General features: G+C 47.9%; 1 protein-coding gene across 1 annotated transcript in view; it reads left to right on the top strand.

The window, feature by feature from the left end:
- Positions 1–10,886, top strand: part of LOC135814437 (adenylate cyclase, terminal-differentiation specific-like) — a 12,769-nt gene extending 1,883 nt beyond the window's left edge. The window contains exons 3-4 of the mRNA XM_065327594.1: positions 355–516; positions 10,395–10,886. Of these exons, the coding sequence (XP_065183666.1) occupies positions 355–516; positions 10,395–10,664 (432 nt within the window). The 3' untranslated portion in view covers positions 10,665–10,886. The remainder of the gene's footprint in view (positions 1–354; positions 517–10,394) is intronic.
- Positions 10,887–13,230: the final 2,344 nt, after the last annotated feature.

The following is a 13,230-nucleotide window of genomic DNA, read 5'->3' as shown; positions in this document are numbered from 1 at the left end:
ATCAATTTGCTTTGAGTCAATAAATACCACTACACATTCCCATGTAGCATTGCACTTTTCCCTAAAAAGGAGTGTTATATAAACAGTAATTATGTACATATATGTGCCAATATGTGATCTTTGTGATACATATATGTCTGATAATATCATAATAGTGATACAGTAAGTATGATCTAAATACCCGCTAGTTGCACCGTTTTAATGCGCTCCAGCTCTCTATGTGCATGGTGAATTTGTTCTGAAAATATCCTAATCCTGTTATTAACCTCTCACAAAAGATGTGCATGATGAATGCGCAACTCGCTTCATTTATTGTGTTGAATCCTATATTGTTGATCTTTCCGTTCCTTGTAGAGTCCTCCGGCGCGGTGTGGTGGTTCGTCACCGCCATCGCAAGCATCACCTGAATCCCAGGAGCAACCCCAGGAGCAGCCAGAGCTAGAGCACCAGCAACTCCATCAGCAGCAACAGCAGCAATGGCCTTCCTGGCCAAGCATGGACCCCAGTCAAGAACCAGTGAGTTTTGTAGCAAGATGGGCGCACCAGCCGGGGTGTGTGATCACCGGTGTGTGTGATCCCCGGTGTGTGTGATCCCCGGTGTGTGTGTGATCCCCAGTGTGTGTGATTATTATTTTTTTATTATTTATTCTTCTTTTACTAGTGAATTCTCAACAGGCGTCAGCGCCTTTTTACAGGGAACCCTAGGTATAATTTGATGGATGAGCGAAATTCAGCTGGTGAACTAGACATGCGGCAAGCCGGTGGAAGTGTATTCCACCTGGCAGCGCCCAAATAAGAAATTGCACTAAAGCCATATCGGGTGTTAGCGGGGGGGGGGGGCAGAACAAGAGCAGCAGAGACTTGGCCACGAGTGGTGGCTGCAGTGCGAGCACCATGGGCGCGCAAGGTAAAGCGGTCTCGCAGAAGAGGACTAGCAAGTCCATTCAGGCAGCGGTAAACAAATACATAGTGATCCCCGGTGTGTGTGTGTGATCCCCGGTGTGTGTGATCTACGGTATCCTAGCCGGTAGGGCACTGTTCCGAAAAGATAGGGGTGCTGGGTGCGAATCCCGGTCGTGGATCCTTCTTTTGCAACAGTTTGAACAATCCAATGCTGGATCAAGGTTGCGGAAAGTCACCCTGCCACTAGGCACCGGCATAATTTTTGGCATAATTTGGAGGTTGCAAATTTGGAGCATAATGAGGCATCCTTTCGGAGGTAGGAGCATAAATACATGGTTGTACCACAATTCCAGTATGTAAGCTACACAATTTTGCACAATGCAGCTGATCACTGCTGGTGGTCCGCATGGTAAAGGGTTCCGGGAGTAGCCCGTTTCCAAAGATGCTGGCCACTTTTTCGCAACTTTCCGTTGTTTTGCAAGAAATCGCAATTTTCTTCATTTTCACAAACTACTTCGCAACTTTTCCGAAAAGGTGTGCAGAGAAGCGCGCTGGATCGAGACCATCGACTGTGCAGGCTATGGTTATTGTTGTAATAAGTAAAAAACGAGGTATAGGTGATGTTCGGTCATGGTGGAAGGAGAGGTGGAGCTACGGGAGAGATGAGCTGATTTTTCGCAGGGTGAGGGTGACATCGGTTGGACGAGTATGACGATTACGAAGACAGTTGAACATGATAATTTTCAAAGGTAACTCAAACTAATTTAGCAATGAAAAATTATTTTTACAAAAGAAATCAACTGATGAATAGAAGGAGTCATGTTTTCTCTTTCCATGTTGATCTCTAATATGCATGGACATTTGGTATGGGGATATTCATGTATTTTGTTGTACTAATGGCCACTTGCAAGTACGAAAAGGCACAATTTTCCGAACTTTGAGGCTCCATAAGTACACCAAAGTGAGTATGTATCCCTGCGTGCCAAAGCATAATAATTATGAGGATTTCGCGAGCATAATGCGAGAATCCATGAACGCATAATTCAATGATTTCGCGAGCATAATCCGCCGGAGCCTACCTGCCACATGCTATATCCAGGGTCATCCCAGTGTCGCGTGGAGTCCCGCAAGGCACTGCTCTGGGTCCTGTGTTCTTTTATGTCTATGTAAGCAACTTCCCTACCATAGCAGATTCCTTCACCTGCTCTCTTCCCACGCCGCCAGTACTAGTACATCCTGCCTGTCATTCTTCCTCACATTCTGTACTGCATCTATTCATTCGTCACGCTGATTACTGCGAAGGATCACAATCGCCTAGTAAGCGTGTACAATAGAGCTATCCGAGCGGCTTGTGGGGCGTCGAACCCGTCAACTGGGAAGTTCATTTTCTTCAATCATATTCTTCTCCCTTTGACTGTATTTGCATTCTTATCCACAACCTTCTGAATATCCTCCTCCAAAGGTCCATTTCATTCTGATGTCATTACACATTTACAAGTACATAGATAGTACACTGTTGCTATGCCTCCCCTCGTTTTGTTTGGACGAACACGACAGACTTCTGCCCTTTTTCTTGACACATGCAGAATCTCCTTCCTTGTCGCGACCTATAAAAGCTGCTGTGACCCACTGATTTCTTCACAACAGAACGAGTGGAGAAGAGCAGTTCTAACCTCCTGGTGTGTACCAGTGACAGTCCGAAGACAGTTATTTCCTTGTCTCATTTGTGTTCTGCCTCCTTAACAGCACTTTCTTCCTTCATTCATTAACCGCACATTCCTTCTGCACACTCCTTAACCGCACATTCCTTCCGCACACTCCTTAACCGCACATTCCTTCCGCACACTACTCCACAATTACATTTCTGGAACCCGCGTTTGCCGCAAAGAACCATGTGTTCTGCGCTTTCAAGAGCGCTTGGTTTCAGACCTGTCCCTGGCTTCTTTGGGATAAGAAGAGCGAGACAGCCGTCTGATTCACTTGCCGGGTCGCGCTATCGAAAATATTCTTGAGTTCGTCACGTGCGGATGCAGCCGTTCTGACCAAGGGCTTCCAGAACAGGAAAGATTTTGTGAAAGTCTTCGGTTTTAGGTTGTCCCATGCCAGGAGTTTTTTGCCCTGGCCATGGCCACAAGTGCAAGTAGTAACAGTATAGTATTTGACCCCCTCGAATATGGGAGTCCTTCGCCCAGCTCAGTTCTTACAAACAAATGCAGTGATTGCCGAAACGGCCTGGCGGAAATTGTAGTTGAAATACAGCGAGAGCGACGCGAGGCAGCAGATCGAGAGAAACGTCTGATGTCCAAGATTGATCTGCTCACCCGGAAGGTTGAAGAACTGTCTCTGAAAGCTGCTGGGTCATCGGCATTTGATCACGGTGATGGAATTTCCGAAAAAGTCGACCAAAAAACAACGAACAAGAAAGGCCAAAAAAATAGAAGAAACCGACCTAGTGGCGCTGCCACATCAACGAGTACAAAAACGGATACTCCAGGCAGCGACCACCGTACGACCTCCGAGACCTCCGTAGCTGTCGACAGTTCCAGTTCCTCTCCTGAGAGCACAATCGTATCGCAGCTCAGAAATTCGAAAAATGCCTCCATCCCAGCGCAGAGTGATTTACTTTCTAATTTCGAAGAGGACAACAAAGACCGTGGAGTATGGGAACTTGTTTGTGAACGAAAGCCTGTCGGAACGAAATGTGTGATGTTCGTTGGCAATCTTCCCTGCAGTGCAGTACCTGAAAAGATTGCCGAGTTTGTGACCATCAGAGCAAGTGAAGCCAAAGTGAACGTCAAGATCTACGAATGCAAAATTTTCAAAAAGGAAAGGTCCTCCTCGGCACGCCTTGTTCTGGATGCTAAGAGTGCAGTACTAGTAAATTCGAGAGAGTTCTGGCCTAGACCTCTGTACTCACGTCTATGGAATTTCGACAAGTATGATTCTACTTCTTCACCATCCCGATCACCTGCGGGTGATGATGAGGAAATGGATCTGTTAAGTGGCCTACCAAATATCCGTACTGAGACACGCCCAGCTGATGAATCGTCTGGTGCCATCAAGGGATCATCTATCAACTCGGAATGACCAGCACGAGCACGACCAACACGCTCCGACTGTACCTAACGAACGCCTTTGGCATAGCCTCCAAATTTGGTGACTTCCGCCATGCTCTCGCACTCCACTCTCCCGACATCGCTATCGTTACCGAAACCAAGCTCACGGTGGAAAAAATGTCACAAGCCGATACTGCCACCCCTGGCTATGGCCCTCCAATGCGGTTGGATAGGACGGCTCAAGGAGGTGGTGTCGCTGTCTGGGTGCGCAACGACCTAGCGGCTATTGAGCTAGGCATGGTCCCCCGTGACCACCAGGAGATCATATGGTTCACCGTCCGTCTGCGATGTGGTCGAACAGCTGTTGTTGCTGCCCTGTACAGGCCTGGTAGTGCTCCGGAGGGTGACACCAGCCTCATGGAGTACCTTGATCGCACTCTTGATGCTGCCCGATGTCATGGTACCCAGTTGATCCTTGCTGGAGACTTCAACGTCCACAGCGACGACTGGCTTCATACTGTAGTACAAAAACAACACCTACTGGCGAAGCAATGGAGGAGCTCAGTGCTGCTCATCACCTCACCCAACACGTGCTTGAGCCAACCAGGGGCAATTACACCGTGGACCTGGTCCTTTCCGACTTTGACACCCCGGTCGTGTCTACTGTGCACCCACCTCTCGGCCGATCTGACCATGCCAGTGTGATTACCGACTTCCTGCGTGCTCCACCACACTGGGAGCCTCCAACCTCAAGGTGCGTGTGGCGCTTTATTTTGGCTGACTGGCCACGTTTAAAGCACTTCTTCCGGCAAACAGACCGGTACTCTATCATCACTGACAACATTGACCTGTCATGCGAGCGGCTGACTGGCAAGATCTCTGAGGGCATGACAACGGTCATCCCGTCCAGGAGCCTCAAGCTGCACAGTACCGACCCAGTGTGGTGGACACCAGAGTGCACCGAAGCCACCAAGAGGAAGCGAAATGCATGGAAGCGACTCCGTCTGCATCCAGCAGATGCACAACTCCAACTGGCTTATACCCAAGCCACAGCCACTGCCTCAGCATGCCTTCAGAGAGCTGAAGATACCCATGCAGCATCCATCCGTCGAAGGCTCGCAGCGGGTGGTTTATCCAGTCGTGAATGGTGGTCCACTGTCAAGCGTGCTGGTGGGTGTGGGCGTAGCCATGATATCCCTACCCTCAAGGAGGAAAACGGCGACGAGCTAGCCACCAGTAAGGACAAAGCAGAGATCTTTGCCCGCTACTTTTCAGCGAAATGCAGCCTTGGTGATGACCTTGATGCCAGCGACCTCCCGTATGTACGCCCGCGATCTGATGCTTGTCTGAGTACCATCTACTTTAGGCCACGAACGGTATGTCGTGAATTGAGGAGGATTGTCCCGTCCAAAGCCACTAGCTCGGATGGTGTACCAGGACGAGTGTTGAAGCAGTGCTGTGAGGAACTGTGCAGGCCTGTGGCCCGGCTCTTCAGCAAAGCATTCCGCCAAGGCCGGCAACCGTCACTGTGGAAGCTTGCTTAAGTTGTACCTGTGCACAAGAAGGGTTCGAATTCCGCAACAAAGAACTACCGACCCATATCCCTGCTGCCAATACTGTCAAAGGTCATGGAAGCTATCATCAATCGTAGCCTTATGGGATTCCTTGAGCGCCGGCACATCCTCACTGCTAACCAGTACGGCTTCCGCTCCGGCCTGGGAACGCAGGACCTCCTTACCCTACTACACCATCGTTGGAGTACCGTGGCTGCAGGGGGCGGGGCTGTGCGGGTTGTTGCTGTGGATATTGCTGGAGCGTTCGATCGAGTCTCCCACCCAGGTGTGATCCACAAAGCCCAGCAGTACGGTGTATCCGGCATGCTCCTTGCATGGTTGGGGGACTACCTGCTGGACAGGCGCCTGAGTGTTGTCGTTGGTGGGCAGTCGTCCAGCCCACACCGCATCACAGCCGGTGTTCCGCAAGGTAGCTTGTTGGGACCGACACTGTTCCTCCTCTACACGAACGATGCCGATGACCACCTTCCACCAGGTGTAGATCTGGCCGCTATGCCGATGACACAACGCTGTTTCAGTGCCTGTCCACCATGGATACCATTGACCACAGCTCGACAGTCCTGCAAAATGCTCTCGATGCCCTTGTGAATTGGGGCCAGCCAAGTCCCAGGCCATGACTATTGACCATCACCGCCACGCCTGGGACCTCCCAGCAGTACAGTTTGCGGGTGTCCCCTGAATGGAGAGAGTAACCTCAAGCTTCTTGGGGTAACCTTGGACAGCCAACTTTCCCACCGCAACCACCTCCGTACCATCGCCGTCAGAGCACGCCAGCGTCTTGGGCTCCTGCGGAAGGCCTCGCCGCTCCTGGATTCTCGCAGCCGAGCTACAGTGTCCCGTGGGGTTTTACGCCCAGTAATGGAGTACTGCCCATTGGTCTGGATGGGCGCAGCAGATTGTCACTTGCAGCGACTTGACCAGACCCAGCGCTCAGCCCTCCACTTGATTGGCCCAGGCGCAATGCTGCAAAGCCTGTCTATCCGGCGCATGGTAGCTGCGTGTACCTATATTTACAAGCTACTGTGCTCCAATTCTACCAGCCCACTTCGTCAGCTCTTGCCTCCCTCTCAAGCCCCCCGACCAGCCCATGTTCGACCCACTCGTCTCTCTCTCTCGTCCGTCTCGACATGCATAACTACCAGCTTGAGACAGGGCTACCTGTCAATAGCCGGGAAAGTTGCCATAGAGCTTTCCCCGCCTGTGCTGTCCCTGTATGGAATGCCCTGCCACCTGCCGTCCTCAGCCAGCCACCTGACCGGAAACGGCTGCAAAGTTTCAAAGTGTCTGTCTTCCGGCACCTCCGTGCCCAGCAATGGCACTGGGCCACTGACACTTTGTAAGATGTATGCACATCTGCCCACACACTGCTGCATATTGCCATACGCCTCGTGCCCTGCTTACTCTTTTCTCTGGATATGTCTATGTCTCTCTCTCTCTCTCTCTCTCTCTCTCTCTCTCTCTCTCTCTCTCTCCCTCTCTTTCTCTCTCTGCTATTGGCGCGCCTGGTTGTGATGAAGCCGAGACCCAAGGTCGGCAGAGCATCCCAGACCACGCCACCACTCCCCTTATTCATGGTTAACACATGACGGGTTTACGTGGCTCTAGTAAAAAATAAATAAATAAAAAAAAGATTTTCGAAGGCAAAATCATTCCGGCAGCCGTAAAGAGGCTGTGGATCCCTTCGCGACTCTCCCATCGTCTTGCGGAGACTTGGTATTTTGGTATGGTATTGATTTATTTGAATTCGGTATCTCAACAGTACAATGTACAACTTGGAAAGATCCGAATGACATAGATACATAAACTTTGTGCTTTACCTTTTTTCTTCTTTTTTTAACCATTGTCTACCCGCAACGCATCACCAATAACAACTTATACACAGAAACAAAACAATCTCCAGTTAGTGCCCCATTCCGGCGACGCAGGCTGCTGTGGTTCGGCCATGTAGTGCGAGAGGGTCCAGAATCCGCCTCGTTCCAAGCACTGGAGCTATCCATGAACTAAAACGACATTAAAAACCCGTGGCCGTCCACCATTACGGTGGATAGATACGATTTGGCACGACCTGAAGGCAGCGGATCTCTCCGTGGAGAGCGCTCTCCAAGCTGCAGGAGATAGACTAACTTGGCTGGACACTGTTGACTAGGCATCAGCGGGTAATGCTAGTAAGCCGATTATGCTTTTCAGAATGCCGCCAAAAACTGGATATTATGCTCGTTTTAATGCTTGTTATGCTAGTTTAGGGGGTTTTATGCTTGCAATATATGACCAAATACAGCAAACAAATCGCAGAAGAGTACGCGAAAAAGTCTGTTTCCAAAGTAGGTATAAAGATTTGCGCGCAAAAATTGATTGATCGGTGGTAGACTACTTCTACTCGATCAAAGGCAACATCGTTGTACGCAATGGTATAGTTTGTGGTTGATCAGGTTGATCAGGGAGTACTGTATTCTACGACTCTCCGGCCATGAGATGCTGAAAGTCGCGAATTATACTAGTTTCTCCAAAATAAATGCCTCATTTTTGCCGGGACAATGCTCCCCCTCCCCCTCCTCTGTGAAAACCCCATTATGCTAGTTTTAATGCTAGCATTACCCGCTGAGGCCTACTGTTGACAGATGCGTCGACTCTGCTTCTGTCAGGTTCAGGGGAGATGCGAGCTGAGCATATTCTTTTACCATAAACTACTTGTGCCTCGTCCTTTTCGTCTCTCGTTTCTCAATCGTTGGGTGTTTCTTCTTCTCCTATTTTGCACCATTGTAGTCTCTGACAGGGCTACTGGCGGAGATGGACCTCTCTTTGGAAGAGAGAATCGTGGTAACCCTTGTTTATCCACAAATGGAAAACATGGCCCCTGCAGCGAAGCGCTCATCAATCCCCAAAAGTTGTTGTCCATTATTGAACGTAAAAGCGTGGGCGAATTGTTGGAAAGGTTGAACACAAACCCCAATGTTGAGACCGTCTCGGCGCAATCATCCAGTCTTGCTTGGTTGAAAATCATTTTCATTTTTCAAGTCATGTCCGCTGTCCGGAATAGGCCTCGACCAAATACATGTATGCTTGCGCATATTTCCGCATATTTTGCGACACAGTTCATACATGTGTATATGGCATATTTAGCCACAAAGGGAATATTGGAATGAAGCCAGCATATAATTCAAATATTCTGAAGAAAATGGGGACAAAACATGCATTTTTGTTCACGGTTCGCGTGAGACTCGGCTGGAAGCCGGGCTTTCCGCATTAGGGCTTGGCGGATAATGCCGGCAGAATTTTCGGCAGAAAACGCCTGTTTGGGGGGTCGAGCATATTTCGGCAGAACGGGGGCTGAAAAAGCATTCTCTGCCATGTCAAATGACAGTTACCACGGAATTGGCGTGCGACGTTCTGCTTTTGCAGCAGATTTGCCGCGTTCTTCGACACGCAGTCCATCCATCCACCAAATGTGGCCGGAAGGCGGAACTGTTACTTTGCGGAAGGTAGCAGCCTTGAATGGCAGCCCAGTGGCAGAAGTCTACGAGTCGTAGATCTACATAATATGGCCCAGTTGCAGCGATTTTCGACCTTCGGTGAAAAAGCCCGCTGTGTGAAAAGATTCAAATCAAATCATCTTTTGCTGCGCAAGCCGGGCCGCGGACGGGTATTCCGTGGATCACGACACCAGTGAAGTCAGACTTGAAAATGTTCGCAAAACAATCATTTTGCAACGAAGGTCGAAAATCGCTGCAACTGGGCCATATTATGTAGTGTGGCTAGCCTTCATCTGAAGTGCGCCTGCGCCGGCCACATGTGTTCTTTTTCATGCCTTGTCTAGTATTTCACATGACTCATCTTTTTAGATCCTTAACCCAATTATGTGTGCCAAGCGTATTTTTACATAACTGGATTTCAGCAGAAATTTCAGCAGAAAATGCACTTTCATGAGCAGAATATTGAGCAGACCGAAAAGCAGAATGAGGGATTTCGGCGAGCATTATCCGCCTAGCACTATTCCGCATCCGTAGGAACGCCACCACCTTTCAAGGATCAAGGCGCAGATACAGCTCCTAAAGCGGTTGATACATATTATGGGCAAAATGCGTTCAGAAATGCCTTTTATGGATGAATTTTGAATGGTTGAGGCGCTTGCTACATTTCCCCATGGATGAACACTATCGCCACGGTTGCTTGGGACACACCCCAGCCATACTATTCCGCATGTGTTTTGATTTGCACCATAAGTGTTATAGCCGTGAAGCCAATGCATATTCCAAGGTTGTAATTTTACTGAAATGATCTACACTTTCTGCTTATGTCGAGCATATTTTGGCATATCTTTTTGCACATCTTGCTAAGCCTTTGGCATATTATGGACGTTTTCCCTGATATACGATGAGCATAATATGCTCTTTTGTTAGGAAATTTGGTCGAGGCCTAGTCCGGAAGATAGTGCAAGTACTTTGACCTCAGCAAAAACCCGTGCGCAGAAAATACTGCAGGAGTGGGAGAGCTTAAAGTTCTTCAGTCTAAAAAAAAAAAACAGCACAAAAACCTCAAAAACACAAACTCCTGTTGAAGGTCGGAGCCCAGCACGTGCTCTCCCACTGCTCTGCGGCGTCTGCGACTCTGCGCGTGCTCTGTACGACACGCGTGATGTTCCCTGAAAAAGGTCACGTTGACATTACTCAACAAAAATTCTCGGCCTTTGGCCATAGCATTTGGCGAAAAGATGCGAAGTTAGTTGAACACTCTAGAGTCTTGTTTATGATCTTGGTATTACCCTGGTCATGGGTGGTAATCCTGGTGAAAGCTTTTCTGTGTATTTCCTGGTTTCTTTTGATTCGTTTGATTTGATTTCTTGATTTGTGTGTCCCTTGTTCAGTTGTCAGGCACATCCGACATCACTGGTGAAGGTGAAAATCAACAAGCTCAGTCCAAACGTGGAGGACCTTTTGCTGAAAACTCCTGGAAGTCCCCCGTAGAAGTCTTCCTGGAAGCCAATGGGCTGTCCATCGACGACGACTTGCGGGATGAGAAAGTGCAAGATGCATTGAGGCGGTACAGTTTAACCGGTGATCCATATTATCTATATTTAGAACCCGAGGTCTCAAGCCAGATCAGGCGTAACCGTCTCAAACTGGCAAAGCTGTAGCGCCTAACCCTTTGGTTTTCCAACTCTGTCACCGTTGCAAACTTCGCAAGTCGACTCTTCCAGGTTTTTTGTCCACTGCTGTCGTCTGCATTCATTTTCTCTGCCATATGTCTGGCGTTTGTTTTGCTGTAGATATGATCACCGGGTTTTACCTTCATCTCTTCCTTCTCTTATGCGTTATCTCTTCCCTACTTTATTATTGGGAAGATAATCGCTTTTGGATTTGCGACATAAAAAATAAAAAATAAATAACAAAAACATATTTAAAACTCGGATGTTGGGCCAAAAATAAAGGTAGAAAGGAAGAGGACATAATTATGGATACGAGTTAAGAGTAACTCACCATCACTGTAACCAGAAAATGCCACAAGTAGGCACAAAGCTCACAAAGTACTGCGACATTCGACGTCCTGACACCTAGCTTCAACACATCTCCGTAGCGCTAACCACAGCCTTCCATCTCGGAAGGTTCAAGGTTATGGAAAGACCAAAGAGGGGAAGGTAAGCGCAACGAAAACGAGCACAAGCTACAGTCCCAACGCAACAAAGAATGTCGATTGTTACTGGACGATGACGAGACAAGTAGGATACTTGACACTTGACAAAGCGGTCTAACTACAATTCGAAGCAGCAAAGCAGCACACCACCCAACTTGGGTGGCTCATAAATATCAAAGATAACGCAAACGCAAACGCGCCTCAAACAAACGCAGTGTGATAACGGCCTTAGCTACAGGGTGATCAGACGTGTTACATTACAGTAAAACCTGGTGCAAGCGACCTCTGGGTTTAGCGACCACCTGCTCTTAACGACCGTCTTTCCATGCACCGACAGTTCTACACAGACACTGTGGGACCTGGATCTAAAGACCACCTGGCTTTAACGACCACTTTTCCTTGCCCCGTGAGGTGGTCGTTTAAACCAGGTTCTCCTGTAGTTCGAAAGAGATGCCCAACTGTGCATGTGATTGACGGGGATCGATGTAATGCACTGCTTGTTTCTGATGCTGGGTGTTAAAAGCTGAAAATCGGGCAAGAACGGATGGAAGCAAGATACTAGTATCACAAGTCAGCAATGGAACTACATGTCGACTGCAGTATGTTGTTACTCAGAGTTTTAGTGTTATCCACCAATCCTCAGATAACGGGAAGATAATTATGTCGGTGTCTTTAGGGTGCAATGTACAGTGCTGGCTGGCAACTGAAATCCGACCCCTGAGCGGTGGGGGTTCACATTCTAGCGGTCTCTGTTTCGTAGTTTTACCATCCCGTGTTGGGTCTTTGCGATGTGAGCGCATCGCTCAGGGGGTCGGATTTCAGTTGCCAGCACTGTAGATGAAAGGCAGTACTGTAAAAGCAGAAATTTTCGGTGTTGTAATATTTTCGGTATTCTCCAAAATCGGCGGTTCGGTAGAGGGAAATTTTCGGTAAAACCCGTTCTCCAGGTAAGTGTGCTAGTACACTACACGTATAGTAGTAGTAGTAGTATTCTTTTATTTTCCATCGGAAGCCTCAACAGTGATGAACACAACTCTTAAGAGGGCCGATAACAGGGTAGAGGGGTGTGGGGTGAGAAAAAAAAAGTAATAATAATAAGAGATATTTAAACTAAACTAAACTGATACTTGGAACAATAAAGCAGCAGTAAGCAGTAAGCAGTAAACACAGGTATACAATACAAGCGATGCAGATCAATGAGGCCGTTTGCTGAAAAGAAGATCTAAATACTTCTGAAAAGACGCTGCGTCTTTAAGCATGGTCATAATGGGATAGTGCAAGAATGAAAGAGATGTTTTTAAAAACGAATTTAAACTAGGAACGCAGTAAACACAGTTATACAATACAGGCGGTGCAGATCAATGAGGGAGTTTGCTGAAAAGAAGATCAAAATACTTCTGAAAAGACGCTGCGTCTTTTAGCATGGTCTGAAGGTGCTTAGCAAATGTAGTGCGGTGCTGGGTGCGCCACTCCACAGGCAAAGAATTAAAGAACAGGGCAGCACGATTTGAAAAGGAATTGACACCGTCAGTCGTCCGGAATTTAGATATTGCAATAGCAGCATTAAAAGAGCTTCTTGTTGTCCTAGGGCCGGTTGAAACTTGAGGGAAAAGGTCCGTATACAGTATCGGTTGTACCGAAATTATTTGGTGCGTTTTATTTTCGGTAAAAATTGTCGGCACCGAAGTTACCGAAAGTAAAACACCACCGAAAATTTCTGCTTTTCCAGTACACTCACACGACACTAATGTGGACAGATTTTGAGTTTTTGCACTCCATACATTTTTTTATTTTCATTTTTTATTGGTTTGGTGAGACTCCCAAGATAGGTATCCATTTACCTCTGGAGAATCCGTAAATAAACAAACTTGAAGCTTGCTAGCTGAGGAGGTTTACAGCGATATTGCTAGGAATCTATGATGGCACTATTGAAATCGAGGATTTATTTATTTTATTTATTTATTACAGCATCTCATAGCACAGTGAGAACACCGGCCAATGCAGAGAGTGTTAGCCAACCACGGCAAGGAAGGGAGAAGGGGAGGAAAAGAAAAAGGAACCGGCATGGA

Source organism: Sycon ciliatum, chromosome 1 (assembly GCF_964019385.1).
Source record: "Sycon ciliatum chromosome 1, ocSycCili1.1, whole genome shotgun sequence".
NCBI classification, from domain to species: domain Eukaryota; kingdom Metazoa; phylum Porifera; class Calcarea; order Leucosolenida; family Sycettidae; genus Sycon; species Sycon ciliatum.
Note: the sequence above shows the minus strand (reverse complement) of the source record. Positions and strands in the feature narration are given on the sequence as shown.